General features: G+C 40.7%; 1 protein-coding gene across 1 annotated transcript; it reads left to right on the top strand.

The window, feature by feature from the left end:
- Window positions 1-3,619: 3,619 nt before the first annotated feature.
- On the top strand, window positions 3,620-13,293 carry LOC117057375 (vomeronasal type-2 receptor 26-like). Its single transcript, XM_033168216.1, has 5 exons — window positions 3,620-3,795; window positions 5,121-5,412; window positions 8,143-9,021; window positions 10,485-10,824; window positions 12,392-13,293. Exons 1-5 carry the CDS (start codon window positions 3,620-3,622, stop codon window positions 13,291-13,293), a joined length of 2,589 nt encoding a protein of 862 aa, XP_033024107.1.
- The last annotated feature ends 6,312 nt before the right edge of the window (window positions 13,294-19,605 follow it).

Here is a 19,605-nt window from a genome sequence, read left to right as displayed (position 1 = left end):
CTGAATCCCAGCAACTGGTATTAAAAGCACATTACCTTCAAAGGTAGTAACCATTGGTAGCTTTATATGCCATTCATTTGTCTAATTCTCTTTTAAAGCCAAGTTGGTGGCCATGACTACATCTTCTGGCAGCCGATTCCTTGGTTTGGTAGGGTTTCCTTGTGGCTAGGTACTATCCTTTGTCTTTCTAAATCTAATATTCACCTTGATTGGCTAGTCCTACGTTCTAGTATTATGAGAGGGGCAGAGAAAGAAACTTACCCCTGTCTGTTTTCTCCACAATATGCAATTTTATAAACCTCTGCTATGCCTCCCTCATGTCTTTTTATTTTTTAATAACAGGTTGCAATTGTTGTAGGGAAGTTTGTCTATTAGTTACTCTTTTTTGAAACTTTTCCACAGAATATTCCAAAAGCAGTTTAACATATACATGGCATTCTCTTTTTAATTCCTTACCTAATGTTCCTTAACATGGAATTTGGCATTTTAACAGCTCCTAGTCATTGTGGTGACATATCCATTTAGCTACGAAGAAGAACCCCAAGGTCTGATCCCTTGTCCATCATTGCTGGTTCAAACCCCATAAACAGATATGTGAAATCTGAATTTATTTATTTAAATTATTTATTTATCTGACACAATCTGCCTATTTTTTATTTGCTTTCATTTTCCATTTCCATTTTATTTTTTTGCAAACAGGAAGGTGCCCATCATGCAGAATTTGAGTGGACTGACACCTGAACTATATTTTAGCACTGGCAATGGTACAACATTCTAACACATTGCAAATTGAAGAAAGAAATGTTTGTAATTGTGGCAGGATGTGAGAAGTCCACTCACCCTCCTTGGTGGGCACAATTGTGAGAGAGTTGATGCAGAACAAAATGAAACAAGAATAGAAGGATGGAGTTGATCCAGACCTCAGGAACAGAAGAAGATGTAGCTTTTCAATCTGTTTTAAAATATGATTTCCCCTCTCTTAAATGAATTTTTTCTATTTCCACATTACAGAACTGAGTTTTAGTTAACCTTTGTCTAAGGCCTTGTTATTTACCATATACCTTAGTGTACAACCACCCAAACAAATGCATAAGGTTGGACTTGCCAGTCCGGAAGTTGAAACGAAAGTCAAGAACTGACACAATGTTTATTTATTTACCAATTCCAACATGTGTCTTTTATAGAGACATGTCAGGAAGAGTTATCTTCCAAGTAATTAACTGAAAATGACAATTGGACAGTAATTTTGTTACGATGTGGACTGTGTTATTTCTGAACCACTTTGAAATGCACAAAAATATCTATTTGTTAAGCTTATTCAAAACATTTAAACAGCCACATACACCTTTTGCACTTTGGATAAGCCAACTGAAGTGAAACGATTAAAAGTGTTATGCACACACACAGATAATAATCACGCCAAGTATGAGACCTTTTCCTGCACCTCACAATTTTCCTTACTCCAGGGTTGGCCAATCTCATACCCTTCAGTAATTGTCAGACTTCTCAAGCATGCCAGGTGGCCTTGGATCATACAGATGTGTTTTTTCTAAAGTGTCTATATACTATTATCCTGTGTCCATGCCTCCTGATAAGGTTAGGACTCTCTCCAGAATTATTCTCAAGATCCAGTTAGGGAGATGGGAAACAATGTCTGATCAATGTTACATAGGTGGAAGAGTGTGGTGGCTGTGGAGATTTTCCCCCCATCTTTGCTTTCTATGCTGGATTAGTGGGTTGCATTCCCCTCTGTCCACACCCCCCCAAATGCTACATTATTGTGGAGAGGCCTGACCTGAACAGCAGAGAGCAGCTGACACAAAGAAAGGAGTAAATGACAGAAGAATTTGTGGTTCTGTTTGTTCTTGGGCAACATGCACTTGCTGTCGGGTATCACTTTCCCTGTAGTTATCTCTCAAAGACATTAGTAGGAAATTTATTTCCCCTTCCCCACCTTCTCTGTGCTATTCCTGTGCAAAATAATAATAATTTGTGGTGAGCATATGAAGATTCAGAGAGAGGAGATGAAGAGAAACACAGGAATTTTGGATACCACCTAATTCTCAGACCAGTTGCCTATCTAGGAGGACCATGCATTGTATTTGCCACAGTCCAGAGACAAGTTGGGGCATTTTGGAAATATTTGCGCATCTGTCGAGTTGAATTGGAACAGCTATGAATCTCTCCAGGTCATGTTAGATGTCTGGGTCTGTCTGTCAGGAAGCAAGCACAGGCATCAGGTTGGAAAACCTGTGAAATGATCTACTGTAGACCAAACTGAGGTCTACATGTGTCTTTCCAGGAGAATGTAGGAGACTAACTGCCTGATTCTCCTTCTTGTCCTACCCCACAATACCTCTGCTTTCCCCCCCCCCCTTTTGAGAAGGAGGCAGGAGGGCTTCTGGATTTTGTCAGAGCCTTAGAACCTCCTTTCCAAAGCCTGGTAAGCTTGTGCCCAGCTTAGGGAGAGAGGTGCAATGTTCTGAGGGGGTCTGAGAACCCTCCTGCCACAGTGCAGGAAAGGGACAGAACAACAAAGGACCATGGATGATTTAGGCTGGGGTGCTATAGTTTTCAATTGGTTGGTGGGGGAATAAAGGAGAAGTGGGGCAAGGAGCATCTGGGGTGACTGTGGCAGGCTATAACAAAGAAACAGTAAGTAAGGCAGGTTTTCCTGTTGTTAGACTCAAGCTTGATGTGCCTGTGGGAAAAGCAAGGGAACTTTGTGGCCAGGTGTGCCAACTTGAAAAAAATATTGGCGGGTGGGCAGGTAAGCCCCGACCCACATAATTTATCACATACTGTAATGTGGTGCATGCACACCATTTGAATGGCAATGTCCATCAACTTTGGGGGGCCCAGCCCCCTCAAATATTTTATAGGGGGGCAAAGCCCCCATGGTCCCTAGGAGTTGGTTCCTATGTTTGTGGCATTTAATGCTGGGACTCCCCTCCACCTAGACTGGCTTATATGTGCAAATAAACCATGTATAATAAAAACACCACAGTCTGTGCTGTGCCTTGTCTAAAAAGAAACACAGGCCCTGGATAAAGTGTGACTGAAGCTCCTGGAATCTTGCACCGCTCATGGAGATTGGGGTAACATAGCAATATTCTAAACACACTCTTCCTTCACATTCATTTCATCCCTGTGAGTCAGTCTGAATTTCAGTAGTATTCTTTCTCGGACATTATGGATCAGCAGATTGAATCAAGGGAAATGGACGTAGCAGAAGTGCAATTACCTCCTTGTAATTATCAAAATCACTATAATCCATTAACCTGATCAAAACAACAGTGGCTGTCCTGAAGGTAGTAGCTGGTGGGTAAAGTTCTGCAGTATTTCATATATTACGACTAAAAGAGAGGCAGGTGCTGTCATTTTGATCAGCTTCTCTTCTCTATCTGTATTGAGTAAGCACCAAGTTGGTGTTTCTTCTCTAGCATTCAGAGCATTCTTTAAAGAGCTGATTTGTTAAAATCAGCTACCACCTTATGTCATCTTATTCAAGTGTGACTGATGTTACAATTGATGTTGTAGAAAGGAGATAGGAGAATTTATCTGTGGAGGAAAATTTGTCATCAGGATGCTTTCTCTGCATCTCCTGCTGCTTTCAAGCATGGTTTTCCAAGTGCATGAGCTGAAATGCACCAGGAATGATCCTGTACACATTCCACACGAGTGGTATGAGCCAGGTGATCTCCTCATTGGTGGGATGGTGTCTCATATCCATTACTTTTCCCAACCAGTCCTCTTCAAACAATACCCTTCTCAGTTCTTGACTGAAATCCCATTGTAAGGAAATGGCCTTTAATTTAATGTAGTTGTGTTTATATATATATATATATATATATATATATATATATATATATATATATATATATATATATATATATATATATATATTTGACTGCATCATTTTAATGTGTTTTTCATATGATAACTATATTCCTTGTTTTGTTATCTTCTTGTTGTTTAGACATCCTTCCATCCCTCTTATTCCCCCCCCCTTTCTATTTCCCCTGACTGCCCAGACCCTTCCAGAGCGGCTTAGTGTTTTGTGCTCCACATAGATTTTCAGTGTAATCCTTGTAGATGAAACTTTGCAATAGTGACACCAACTCGGCCTGCTGTGTTGAGACCTGCCAGCTCCTAACACCAGAGAGCTTAGCTCTCAGGCAAAACCGCCTCTTTAGAAATGGGCTTAGGACTGCCTGGTTCTTTGTTGCTGGTTTTCTGTAGCATTTGTTTTGAATTGCTGTGGGAATGAATATACTTGCCTCACTTAGCTATTGCGCATTTTCATTAGTCTGCTTATCCCTGTTAGTGGAATGGTGGTGTCTTATGTATCTTGAGTTATTTATAATCAACGGGTGGGTATCAAATTTGAAAATGAAACCACAGCAGCAAGTCATTAAAAAGAAACTGGTCTTCTTTTACGGGACTTCAGTTTTAAATGTATTTCCAACAATAAAAAAACACAATACTGTGAAGAAATGAACACATTGTCTGAATTGCATTCTATATTTCTCTGATACCTCCAACAGCATGTGGTAACTGGTAAAGGGATACATTATATAACAGAAAGAGACTCATCAAAGCACCCTAACAGGCATTTGACTTTTAGACCATTTGTGTTATGAAACAGTCTGCTAAGGGACTACGGCGCCAAACCATTAGACAAACAATTGTTATCTTTCTAATTTGTTGCAATGGTTTTACAAACTTCAGTGGATGTTTGCACTTGGTACTTTATAGTGATAAACAACACAATAAATAGAAATTCTGAAGACCAAGAAAGTGAAATTTAGGGAAATGCTTTTGCCAATCTATGGAGATGTCTACAGAAACTATGTGTTTGGAGAAATGAAGAATATGGTTTGATTTGTGGACTAATCGAAACATTTCTTTAGTTATGATGTGCAAGTCTAAAGGCAAAATCTAGGAAAAGGTAGCCACAAAACATTTTGCTATTTTCCAATTATGACTCGCTTCGTTGGCTGTGTCTTCCCTTCATTGCCAGGAAGCTGAGCCTTCAAGATGTAGAGTGGACAAATTATGTGTTAAAAGTTGTGCACTGCTTAATACTCGCATGAAATAGCAAGTGACTTTCTTTGCAGTGTTTTGACAAAGTTCTACCAGCACATCCTGGCCTTGGTCTTTGCTGTTGACAAGATCAACGACAATCCCAAGATCTTGCCCAATGTTACCCTCGGGTTCCACATCTATGACAGCTACTCTAACTCAAGAATGACCTACCGAACCACCCTGGACCTACTTTTCAAATCACATCACTTTGTCCCCAATTACAAATGTGACATCCATCAAAATGTAATAGGAATCATTGGGGGCCTTGCCTCTGTTACCTCCTCACGCATGGCAGACATCTTAGGTCTTTTCAAGATTCCACAGGTAGGATCTGAATGTGAGGGCAATGGGGACTTCCCTTAACCTGCCACATAATTCTCCCCTTTCTTTCCAGTAGCGATTTGCGTACTAGTTGATGGAGAAATATAGAACGGGCTGAAATATGTGGAACTGCATTGTGTTATAATATGGATATCCAAAAAGTATGAGCAACCTGCATCAGAACTATGTTTACTGAGGTCTTTGCTGGCTACTAATTTACAGTTTGATATAGATTACTGGCTACATTTGGTTGAAGTTGACAGTGGTTTGATGTTAGTATATGTATTTTATTTAGTTCTAGATTACACCCCTCTCCAAAAAAAAGTTGATTATATCTAATGTACTGGCAATTTGCTTTTTATATTTGCAAATCATCCAGAGATTATCACAGATATATGCAACAGGGCAGTAATTATTTCCATATTTTAAAAGCAGGCAAGGTCCATCCCAGTTAATTATAAATTTATTATCTTATGATCACTTGGCAGGAAAATGTATGTCGTATGAGCCCGGAATAACACAATTTAATATGCTACAAAACTAACGGGAAAGTTTTAGATCTTGCTGGTCTCTTCTCAATACAGCATAATTTCAACACACCAAGCTGAAAAATATTCACAGGGACACAGTCTGCAATTAGCTGCAGGATTTATTTATCTGAAAGATGCTTTCAACCCCACATTCCCTGAGAATTAATGTGGGAGAAGGGTTTGTTTGTTTAAATCACAATAAATAAGATGTTTTTTTTCGATCACAACATTACACCCTTCTACCTCTTTGAGTGGTAAATTTGATCCAACTAGTGCACTCACCAATTCAGTCTTGCCTGTGTAAGACTTCTGAGTCTATTCCATCTATTTGTGAATTATTCATGTTCTTTCCTGGGGGGAAATCAATCATTTCAACATGACACTATACAGATGCATCCTAAAATAGTCCACCATAATCCAGAAGCAATTTTTAATCAATACATACAAACTAACAACATAAATTGTTTTCCAAGACTACTATTTGTAGAGAAGATGATAAACAGTTTAAGTTAACCACGAAGATGTATTATGTGTGGGGAGGAATTGCTTTCTTTATTCAGTGGAATTGGTTCACTCCCAGGCCCCAAACTAGCTTTTGTGCAAATGCCATTTATTATTGTATGCCTAGTATATGCCTAGTGAGTAATACTTTGGCAGCTCTCTGAAGTTTCAGTTGCACAAAAAGTGCTCATTCAGTGCCTATTTCCTAAGAAAAATAACTCAGCCTTTCTACTGGGTAGCCATACACATATAGAATATTAGATAGACATTAAAATAATCCAGTCTCTCTAGAGCAATGCTAGTTAACCCTAGGTATGTGGCTAAGGGGTTATTATGCCCAGTAACTGGACTGAAGCATATAACTTTTGTTGTCGTTTAGTTGTTTAGTCGTGTCTGACTCTTCGTGACCCCATGGACCAGAGCATGCCAAGCACTCCTGTCCTCCACTGCCTCCCGCAGTTTAGTTAGACTCATGTTGGTAGCTTCGAGAACACTGTCCAACCATCTCGTCCTCTGTCGTCCTCTTCTCCTTGTGCCCTCAATCTTTCCTAACATCAGGGTCTTTTCCAGGGAGTCTTCTCTTCTCATGAGGTGGCCAAAGTATTGGAGCCTCAGTTTAAGGATCTGTCTTTCCAGTGAGCATTCAGGTCTGATTTCCTTAAGAATGGATAGGTTTGATCTTCTTGCAGTCCATGGGACTCTCAAGAGTCTCCTCCAGCACCATAATATAATTTTAGCTTGGTTAAATAGATAAAATATTATCTATGTATAAAATATTCTCCATTGACCACAGGACTATAGTTACCACATTAGGAAATGTGAATATTCATGCAGAAATACAAGGCTGAAGGCTGTTCAATATAAAATGAAGCACTTCAGCATTTCTTCACTGTACTTGCTATATTTTGGTGCCAAGATTTCAAAGAATATATGACAAACATGAAGGGTGGTGAATCTGCTGGATCTGGATCAACAAACTATTTTTAAACACCTGAGTGCTGGTTATCAGTGTGTTGTTTCCTGTTTCCAGTCCTGTTTACTGACCATAGCGAGCCCTGCCATAGATTGTCAATGTCTAATGACATTAGTGTCGATATATTGCTCTCGACTCAGAGCCAGAGAGTCCTAGACACTAAGAAGTTCTATATTTAATTCATGCTGCCATGTTAGAGAGGAGATGCAATTAACTATCCAATTTGGATACTTTGCTTTATTTTATTGTGGCTTTTTTAAAAAAAGACAAAACAAGAAACATTAATTTTCTTCTTTCTGGCTTTCCAAGTAGGGGAAACAGTATATTACTGTTACTGAAAAGATACAAAGTGTGTTTGGTTTTCCCCACTGCAGTTAAAGCGAGGAAAAATAAGAAGCACATAGGATTGGAAACTGTTTTATGTGTATGAATCACCTGAATCTATATACTTTCATATTTTTATATCTGTTTATTAGTTTTAGGTTGTATTTCTGATTTTGCTTACACCTATCTGTTTGTCAATAACTTGAGTTTTATTTCTTTTTAAAATGTTTTCGCATATTATATATTGTGGTCTTTGATCACAAATCACTTGGAGATTAAATGAAAAAACAAGGTTTAAAGCAAGAAATCAAAATAATTAAATAAATGAGACTAGAATGAGCAAAGAGGCAATATGTTTCCCCTGTTTCCAATTTCAACTGTCTGGACATTCCCCTCTTCTTGCAGTTTTCATACGGCTCATTTCCACTACCAATGAATGATCCAATCAATGTTCCCTCCTTTTATCGCATGGTTCCCAATGAAGGCCTTCAGTACCAGGGAATTGTGCAGTTACTCCTCCATTTCAACTGGAAATGGGTTGGGCTCATTGCCAAAAATGATGAAGGTGGAGAACAATTTTTGCAGATGATGGATCCAATACTCTCCAGAAATGGAATCTGTTCAGCATTCACAGAAATATTTCCAGAACATATGCATATCATGAATACAGATGTAGTTATCAAGGTCACAAAGAAGGTTTTGCCAATTATCAGTGCAAACAATATCAACACTGTTGTTATCTATGGAGAAACCACATCAATTATAGCGTTGGCTAACATTATAGGAATAACCAAAGTAATGAAAGGACTATTTCTTCAAAATAAAAATGAGTTCTCTGCAACCAGAGTGTGGATTACCACAGCACAAATTGACTTCACATTACATAACTTTCAAAAGTTAATTGAAAATGATATTCAAATTTTTGAAGGTGCTATCTCCTTCTCAATTCATTCCAGGGAACTGCAAGCGTTCCAAGAATTTGTAAAGAAAATCTACCCTTCTTGGTCAGAGGGAGATGGCTTTATGAACAATTTTTGGACACAAGCATTTGGTTGTTCATTTTCAAACTCTGCATTCACCTATAATACCTGTACTGGAGATGAGATGCTGGAGAGCCTCCCTACGTCTCTGTTTGAAATGAGCATGACCGGCCACAGCTACAATGTCCATAATGCTGTGTATGCTGTGGCACATGCCTTCCATATCTTGATGTCAGTTAGATCCAAATACAGAACAGTGGAGGGCAGGGGCCCATGGTCTCCTTTGAATGCAGAGCCCTGGCAGGTAACGTTTCCTCACTGGCCAAACCCAATTGCGAGTCAAGGCCCCACTCCCTGCTTTATGATGAAATAAGACACATGGACACAAGTACCGTATTTTAGGTTAATGGGCTAAAAAAAGGCCACAACTTTATTGGTTACAGCATGTGAGTGGTATTGGCTTAGGCAATGGATCCGAACCGACTATGCTTGACTATGCTTGAGCCAGTGTGGTGTAGTGGTTAAGAGCGGTAGACTCGTTATCTGGGGAACCGGGTTCGCGTCTCCACTCCTCCACATGCAGCTGCTGGGTGACCTTGGGCTAGTCACACTTCTCTGAAGTCTCTCAGCCCCACTCACCTCACAGAGTGTTTGTTGTGGGGGAGGAAGGGAAAGGAGAATGTTAGCCGCTTTGAGACTCCTTCGGGTAGTGAAAAGCGGGATATCAAATCCAAACTCTTCTTCTTCTTCTTCTTCTTGACTCCTGCCCGCCCTGCAGGAAGTCACATAAGGGTTAACAACCTGTAGGGAGAACTTGTTGATGCAAATTAACTGGAAGCTCTCTCCTAGAGTCACCAGAGGGCCGTGCCATGCCCGTAGCCACCACCTGGGCATCGGACAGGAACCACAAACACTGGATTCCTTTAACGGAATACCCTTCAAGGGGAGGGGTAGGTGATGGCCACAACCTCCCCTCCAACACACAACACATTTTCCAATGCTTAACCACAAAACCTTACAAAGTTGTGACGATTTGCTACAAGTGGCTGGTGCCAATTTGCCAAGTGGAAAAAAAATTCCTACCAGGCCCCTTCAACAGGCAACCAACTGAGGTCCATAGAAAGGTCAGGTGTTGAATGCCTGACATTAAAGGGAGGGAGGGAGGGAGATCCATGTGTGCAAGAACCAAGCAGGCAGAGCCTAGAGCCTGTGGCCACTTAAATGCGGCAAAACCATGCCCCCCAGCTAGCCGGGTTGGCTGGCTGAGGGCGTGAGGCGGGCCTGGGACTCCCTGTGATCCAGGGGGCCCAACTACGCCCCCCTGTGAAGTGCAGCAAGCGAGTCCCGCTCACAACCCCTACCCTCGCGGAAGAGGAGAGGCCTTTTCAATACCTGACTATAAGACAGTGGTGTGTCATGCAGTAGCCAAATGCCAAGTACCTATTTCTCATCCATGAATTCTCATTTAATGTTCTCTTTGCATTGATACCAAGGATGAATGTTGTTGTTTTAAGTCCGGCTAATATTTATTCAAGCTTTCCATAGAAAACAAAACAATAATGTCTCCATTCATGGTACACTTTTCTTAATGATTTGCTATGCTTTCTCCATAACGAGTAACTAAAATGGCATGTTTTCTATTAGTAATGGTAAAAGTCTTAAATACTTTGTTTTCTAAACAAAAATAATCTAAATTTGTGAAAGAAAACTAATAGTGATTATATAGTATCACCTGAACACTTTGGTTCTGTCTATCTCTCCACATAGCTGCACTCAGTTCTTCAGAGGATCTCATTCAACAACAGTGCGGGAGATGAAATTACATTTAATGAACATGGAGAATTAGTAGCTGGATTTGATATTACAAACCTGGTCACTTTCCCAAATAACTCCTATGTCAGAATCAACGTGGGAAGACTGGAACCTCGGGCTCCTCCTAGCAAAAAGTTCATCTTTATTGAAGAGAGAATCAAATGGCACAGTGGATTGACTCAGGTAGGGAACGGCAAATACATCAGAATCAACACAGGGAAGCTGGAACCTAACACACGGATGACAATTTATGAAGAAGGAAGCAAGTGGCACAGAGGGCTGACTCAGGTGGGGGGTTAGAAATAACTACACTGTCGTACAAAGAGAAAGAAATGGAGGCCAAATACGTTTCTCTGCACTTTTATTTTCTCTGACCACAGATTGGGTCCTGAGCATCTTCATTAAGCACCAGGACACTGCCATAGCCAAAGCCAACAACAGAAACCTTATCTCACCTCAATATGTTGTCTAGCATCTTGGCCAAAACTATATCCATGGCTTGGTATTCATGGCTACCAAACCAAGCTCTTCCTTCTACTGTGTGTGCCACCTGTGAATGCAAGGATCTTACATTCCATTTCACTGGCCTCCTAGTATCATGTATTAGTAGACAGATTTTGCAGGAATCTTTGAAATAGTAAACTATTCCTTCTTCTTTGGATAGCTGCCACCCCATTCAATATGTAATGACATCTGCCATCCTGGTTCCGGGAAGAAAAAGAAAGAGGGAAAGAAATTTTGCTGCTATGATTGTGTTCGATGTCCAGAAGGAATGACCTCAACTGAGGCGGGTAGGATATGTGTATAGCACATATACCAGTTATTTAAAAGATTTACTTAAGCACCCTCGCATATATATATATATACATATATATATATATATATATATATATATATATATATATATATATATATACACACACACACACACACAGAGAGAGAGAGAGAGAGAGAGAGAGAGAGAGGGTAATATTGCTCATGGCATGCTCTGGGCCATGGGCCACGACTAAACGGCTAAACAACAACAACAACAAATATTGCTCATGTGTCTCTTGGCTGGCTATTACTCTCAGTCCCTCCAAAAAACTGAACAAAACACATGCACTTGTAGTTATGTTAGGGTACAGCAGTACCAGTACTTTAATTTTTTGTATAAAGCATGTATTTTGGTCACATACAGAGTTATAGCCTTCAAAGGTGTTTAAAGTAAAATAGGCTTTAGGTCGCACACAGTGTTTTCCTTCAAAGAGGAAAACTCTGTGTGCTACCTAAAGCCTAATTTAAATTAAATAAATAAATGTTGAGCAGGATGTCCAGAAACCATTAGATACCACAGGGAAAAGCTAACATGGAATGAAAGGGTCTGGAACACAAGAGAAGTTCTAGATTGGGAGGCAATAGAAGTAGAGGCATCATCTTTAAGAAGAATGTTGTTTGGGGAAATAGAGAAGAATGTCAACAAATTAATGAGTGTTTTTCCTACCTTGTGATCTTTGGCTGAAGGTTGGTATAAAATTAATTAATTAATTAATTGCAAGAGAGGCGGAAGGGGTCCAAAAAGCACACCAAATGAAAATTAATACAGAGATATCCAGATATAATGCTTGGCAGTTATTTTAAAGCTCTTGGCCAAAAAAATATTTTAAAGCTTTCCTTCCTTAAAAAAGTGAGGTTAGATCATTTCCTGATAAGACAGTTCTGAATCCTGAAAACTGTCTTGGTTGCTCTTATTACAGGTGGGTAGCCGCGTTAGTCTGCCATAGTCAAAACAAAATAAAAAATTCTTTCCAGTAGCACCTTAGAGACCAACTAAGTTTGTTCTTGGTTGTTCTTAGCTTGTCATATTTAATTAACATTTTCAGATCAAGAAACTTGTGTCAGTTGCCAAGAGGATCATTACCCAAACAGAGGGCAGAATCAATGCATCCCTAAGATTCCAAACTTCCTTGCTTTTCATGAAACTTTGGCCATCATTTCAACTGTCTCTGCACTTTTGTTGTCTCTGGTCACAGTTCTGGTGCTGGTCATCTTCATTAAGCACCGGGATACTGCCATAGTCAAAGCCAACAATAGAAGCCTCACCTATATTCTCCTCACTTCCCTCCTCCTGTGCTTCTTCTGCTCCTTGCTTTTCCTTGGAAAGCCTATTGAGGCAACCTGCCTTCTCCGACAAACTGCTTTTGGTATCATCTTCTCTGTGTCCCTGTCCAGCATCTTGGCCAAAACCATCTCTGTAGTTTTGGCATTCATGGCTACCAAACCAGGATCCAGGATGAGGAACTGGGTGGGTAAAAAACTGGCTTATTCCACTGTCCTCTCTTGCTCTGTTGTTCAAGTAGCGATCTGTGCCCTGTGGCTGGCAACCTCTCCCCCATTCCCAGATTTGGATATTCACTCATCAGCTGAAGAAATCATATTGTTATGTAATGAAGGGTCCGTCCTCATGTTTTCTTGTGTTTTGGGCTACATGGGCTTCCTGGCTATTGTCAGCTTCATTGTGGCCTTCCTAGCCCGGAAATTACCTGACACATTTAACGAAGCCAAGTTCATCACATTTAGCATGCTGGTCTTTTGCAGTGTTTGGATCTCCTTTGTTCCTACTTACCTGAGCACACAAGGAAAGTACATGGTAGCTGTGGAGATCTTCTCCATCTTGGCTTCCAGTGCTGGATTACTGGGCTGCATCTTTCCCCCAAAATGCTACATCATTCTGGTGAGACCTGAACTGAACAACAGAGAGCAGCTAATACAAAGAAGATTATAAACAGCAGAAGAAACTCTATTTTCTTTTATGAAAATACAGAAATATTCTTCCCCCCTGAATGCAACATGATTGTTGCAAAGCTAGAGCTGAACAGCAAAATGTATTTAATGAAACCAATATATGTGGCTACATTTATGTTATTGTTATTCTACATAGCATTTTGAAAGAGGTATCAATGAGGTGGGACTATTTCAAGGAATGAAACTATTTGAGGGTTGTTGGGTGTGTGTTTGTTTTTTGTAATGCTTTCGCATTGTGAAACATTTTGCTTAGGGTTATTTTCTTCTGAGGGCATCATTCTGGTGAGACCTGAGTTAAATAACAGAGAACAGGTAAAATGAAAAAATATATAAACAGCAGAAGAGATTTTGTTTCCATTTATGAAAGATGAATTAATTAAATTATAGTAGAGACTAATGCTAAGTTTCTAATTACTTTAGGACAGAAATGTCTCTTTCCTCCTAAATCCAACATGACAGTTGCAAAGTCTGAGTTGAACAACAAAAACACCTAATAAAATCAATATCTGTGGCTTCATTTATTGCGCAGCCAGGCGAAGTCCCCCCGTACCCCGGGGCAGCCCCTGAGGGAAATAAGACTCATGACAACGTTCTATGGGATTAAATTGGCCACAACTTTATTAATATTTCAGATGTAGGAAGACCTTGGCTCAGGCATTGGACGTTTATCCTTCCCAGCCCCCCAGCCGGGGTTCTGGGTACCTTCAGGGTTATCCAGCATGATTGGGAAGTGGGCTAGTCTGGAGAACATATGTTCAAGCAGATATCCCACCCCCCTATGTTCGCCGCCACTGGAAGGGTAGGGCAATGACGACGCTGGGCGTTTGGTCAATGCCTCCCCTTGAGACCCCTTTAACGGGAACCCTGTTATCGCCACCACAATGGGGGCGGGGGTCACCGCCCCACACCCCCCAGTCCTGTAAATGACTAAAGGATTCCGCCCAAGGCCTGCAACCGCCAAAGTTGTGACGAATTGCTATGGGAAAGGCGAAACCTGCCAATGCAGGGAAAGTCCTTTCCGGCCCTTCAACAGCGACCTTGTCATAGCAGCGCCTGCGTGGCTGTGGAAAAAAGGGGTGGTTAAACCTGCAAAGTAAGCATCAATTGAGGGAGTGGAGGGTGGGGAAGCTCTGAATCCAACGGCCGCTTCCCAGGTATGACTCGAGTTCTATTGTGTACTGCCTAATCCCTCCCTCTACCTGGCCAATCCCCCCCGGCACCACCTTCCCAGCCAGGATTGGGCGGCTGCTAGTGTGGGTGGAGTCCACAGGTATCCCAACCTGGGAAGGTGAAGCCAGACCAACTGCCAAGAGCTGCCACCGTGATCCAAAGGTGTCTCCTCGCAACCTCGCAACATGCGCACCCCGTTTGATATGGGGGAACACTCATTGTGTTGTTATTCTACATAGCTCTATGGGAAAAGGTATAAATGACGTGGGAATCCTGTAATGTATTTCAGATTTTTGTTGTTGTTGTTGTTGTTGTTGTTATACTTTGGCACTGTGGAACATTTACTTTTTAATGTTTTTTTCTGCTGAGAGCATTGCATCATACCATATAGACAGGAAACAAAAAATAAATGATAAGAAAAAGAAATGGTAACACACCAATATAAATCAATGCATCCATATCACTGAACCTGGCATGGATGGTGAATATTGAGCAAAGTCCAAAGCAAAGGAAATAAAATCACATCAGAAATGATTTTGGTCCTCCATTCCCCTGGACAAATACAATTTATATGTATTTTTTTTCAGCAATAGCAAAATTCCATATGTTCTTAAACCATGCAGCCAAATGGGGACTTGCCAATGTTTCCAATTCCTGGAAATTGGTACTCGAAGCTACTGCAGCCACCTAGTGACAAAGTAAAGTCAAGCAGTAGCACTGGAGTACAAACCCAATATAAATCAATTCAAACTTCACACGGCTGATTAAGTTTATATCATCATCATCATCATCATCATCATCATCATCATCATCTCTGTGCCTTTTTTTTTGACTAAGATTTCAGATGATAAGTTCTCTTTGTTGTTCTTTTTCTCTTTGAGCCAAGGACTTAGCTAATGATTTCTTGGATTGGTTGATTTTTATTCTCAGTCATCCAGCAGTAACACTAAGATCTAAATACAGGTAGGTAGCCGCGTTGGTCTGCCATAGTCAAAACAAAATAAAAAATTCCTTCCAGTAGCACGTTAGAGACCAACTAAGTTTGTTCTTGGTATGAGCTTTCGTGTGCTCTGTATCTGAAGTGCTCTGTGGGAGCTGGCGTACAGCTTCTGGGTCATGTGGCCAGCATGACAAAGCCACTTCTAGCGAACCAGAGCAGTGCACGGAAACACTGTTTACCTTCCCACCAGAGCGGTACCTATTTATCTACTTGCACTTTGACGTGCTTTCGAACTGCTAGGTTGGCAGGAGCAGGGACCAAGCAACGGGCTCTCACCCCGTCATGGGGATTCGAACTGCTGACCTTCTGATTGGCAAGTCCTAGGCTCTGTGGTTTAGACCACAGCACCACCCGTGTCCCTAGGGGAGGGATCAAAAGGGTAATCTAATCCAACCCCCACAATGCAGCAATATTTTGCCCAACATTGGGTTCAAACCCATGACCCTGAGATTAAGAGTCTCATGCTCTACTGAAAAGACAGGGGAAACATAATTTGCTAGATGTATATGCTGCACATGGTGCCAAATAGTTTTCAATGCTCCAGGGACTATGGACTATGATAATTACTGTGAAGCATGTAGTTATCTGAAAGCAATGTGATTCAGCCTTCCTCTGGCAATATCCACATGGCACTTTGACATCCACAAGCATATCCCAGGGTGAAACTTCAGAATGTACATAAAGACCACCCAGCGCCAACGAGAGCTGCCAAATTTTAATGTTGGCTGACTGTGGAGGATCCAATGAGTTTAAGCTGAAACAGGGGCTTAATTGTTAAGAGGAATGAATTTCCAGCTCAGGATGTTAGTGTTGCTCATGTTGGTGCTACTCATAGTGCTTTCTCTATTTTTGGTACATCCCATCCATGTCCAACACCAATATTATCAGCCTGGACACTTCATCATTGGTGGTATCACTTCACAGCTGTTCTCCCCCTCCTTCACTGAACTACACTTTGAGGAGAAGCCAAAGGAAAAGCATCCTGATGAATATACGTAAGGATATTTTTCTTCCTCGAGGTAAAAAAGTCTCACATTAAGAAAAGAAAAAACTAGACAACAGAAGCAACATTCAGTTGAAAAAGGAATTGATTCAGCGATGGCAGGTGCCCAGAGACTGGTAGGACTGAAGGCAGGGAGACTAACAGTCAACAACAGGCAGGGCAATCTTCTGAGCTGATTGTAAATAAGGATGGGGGAGGAGTTATGACCTATCTTATTCACACTTGCTAAAATTCACACTTTTCTGAATTCTGCAATGCACGTTTCCAGCCAAATAACGTGTGCAAAAATGCAAATTATATTTTGCAGTGTCAATATGAATTCATCTTTTATTAAAAACAACAAACAAAGAGTGCTGTAAAACCATGTCTATTACGCAAAATTCATATAAACACAAGTATATAAGGATAAATTTACACTGAAATTTTGACAAATTTTCATGTATAAGCTTATGGAACAACAAAAGATGAGAAGTGAGGAAATCCATTGACTAATCCTCAGGATTAGTTTTGTCTATGTTTCCTCCCTTTGTGTTGAATGGCTCTCTCCTCATGTCCTTAATATCACTGTGATTCTGTATTGTACAAATTAGTCTTGAAGAAATAGTCCAAGCTGAAGACAGAAAGTCAATCGTATACACAATCTCTCTCTTGTTTTAGCACAGTGCCAAAGAACTATCAGCATGTCTTATCCTTGGTGTTTGCTGTGAATGAGATAAATGGAAACCCCAAGCTTTTATCCAACATCACCTTGGGGTTCCAGATATATGACAGCTACTTCAATGCACAGATGACCTATCAGAATACGTTGAACCTCATCTCTCGCCATAAGAAAACTGTCCCCAACTACAAGTGTGGCATTCAGAAGAACCTGATAGCTGTCATTGGGGGACTTGAGTCTGAAACATCTCTCTATATGGCAACTATCTTAACCCTCTACAAGATTCCACAGGTAAGAAGATTGTGAATGGAATGAGAATTCATAACTGCAGCATATCAGGTATTCTCATGGTATATTCCCAGTCTTCAGGTGGGGGTGAAGGAAGGAATAGGTGTGAAATACTGTGAAGGATTAGTTATAGAAACAAAGCTTTTCGTTCTTGTGCACTCTCTCTAGAGTTTCCAAAGCAAGGCAGACAGCAGGGGATGTTGTTTCCTCAGTTTCTTATTCACAGTGGGAACATACCTGAAAAAATGGGTATTTGGTTAACAACGCATGAGCTCAAGTGATAAAGTTTTGTACCCTAGTTCAACCCATTTACTGTACCTCATGTCCTCAGCCTGTGATGTAGAGATGAGTCACCAGTTACAGCAAACAGGATAATGGATCACTAAATTTTGCAATTTGGTGTCTCAGAAAAGCTACTAGCAAAAGCAGGGGGAGCTTAATAGCAGACATTTGTTTCAATTGTTTCAGTTAATCCCATTTCAATATTGTGTATAAGGTTTTAATTTGTGATAGTTTAGTGTAAGGACCGATGGAGTAGAGTAGAAAGAGTGTTAGCTTTAGAGCTAAATGAAATTCTTTGGGTGCTCCGGGGCCAACCACCACGTCTCTGCCTAACCTACTTCTCATTGAACTTGGCAGGTTCAACATTGCTTCTTAGGAACAGGATTATCATTAGGGTTGAGCCTACAGGTCCTGGGCCTCAGCGCATTGATCATTCATCTGCAATGCAAGCCTATTTCATTACTCTGATCTCAGTAGTGCTGCCTTAACTATAGAAAACCTAAATATTCATTTTCTTAGCAGAACACTATGTGGGGTTAGTATGAAGGAAGGAGTCCCTTAAGTTGTAGGACAGTGTTTCTCAAGCATCCTTTGGCACTACTTCTTTAATTTATAAAGTTCTTAAAATGATCTCTCTCCACCCCTCCCTCCCCTCTGTCTCTCTGGTGTGCCCTGCTGAAATTAAGTATGTATTTGAATATTTAAGCACAAACAAATATCCTACAATGTGATTATTATTATTTTTTACATTCTTCCTGTCTAGGTCACCTATTCTTTATTTTGTGAAGCAGTGGGTGCAAAAACGCATCTTTCTTCCTTATACCAGATTGTTATGGTTTTAACATAACCTCTGCTGCTACAGCTCGCAGCATAATGTGTCTGTTGTTTCTCACTTACTGTCTGAGTCCAGCGTGAGAAAGGAAGTCTGTGTTTTATCTCTTCCTACCATGTGATGTTATTGTATTCTTTTTGTTTCGCTTCTGGTTCTCGGTGGAGTAAGAAGCAAGATACCTAGCTCTGTTCTGTTGGAGTTTTGGGAACAGAGAAACAGAGAATGGACTTTGTAAATAGCCTGTAAATAAAGTAGCTTTAGATCTACTTTTGGCATCTTCTTTCCTACTGCAAGATGCAGGGAATGTGTGTGCTTTTCTCAGCGGAGAAGAGTCACATATTACTGGCCTCTGGATTGTTTGGGCATCGGCAGCCAGGGAGTGGTCACAGGAAAGTGCTTGGAATCTGGGGCAGTCTGGCATTGCCCCGAGTGCTTTTCTAACAAGGTGCTTAATCTACAAGGTGGTGGTGGTGGTGGTGATGATGATGATGATGATGATGATTACATTCTTCTTGTCTAGGTCACCTATTCTTTATTTTCTGAAGCAGTGGGTGCAAAAAAGCACCTTTCTTCCTTATACCAGATGACGCCCAGTGAAGCAGATCAATACAATGGGATCGTCCGACTTCTTCTGTATTTCCAATGGGTATGGGTTGGGATCTTTGCCACAGCTGACAATAAAGGAGAAATGTTTGTGAAGACATTGGCACCCCTGCTTTCGCTGAATGAAATCTGTGCAGCCATCATCGAAAGAATGCCAAATGCCAGTCATTTTTTCAATGCGTTTGAGATGGTAGACAAATATCAGGTTATGGCCAGTTCCTTAAGCAAAACAAATATCAATGTATTTGTTGTAAATGCAGACACTTCCACCATGAAGTGTTTGCAGTGGTTGCTGTTAGCGGCATCAGTGTTTGATGTGGGGCCAATAAACAAGGTCTGGGTTCTGACTGCCCTTTTTGATTTCTCATCAGAAACATTTCAAAGAAATCTAGATATAGAAAACTTCCATGGCGCCTTTTCCTTTGCCATTCATTCCAGTGAGGTTAAGGGGTTCCA

Source organism: Lacerta agilis, chromosome 14 (genome assembly GCF_009819535.1).
Source record: "Lacerta agilis isolate rLacAgi1 chromosome 14, rLacAgi1.pri, whole genome shotgun sequence".
NCBI lineage: Eukaryota > Metazoa > Chordata > Lepidosauria > Squamata > Lacertidae > Lacerta > Lacerta agilis.
Note: the sequence above shows the minus strand (reverse complement) of the source record. Positions and strands in the feature narration are given on the sequence as shown.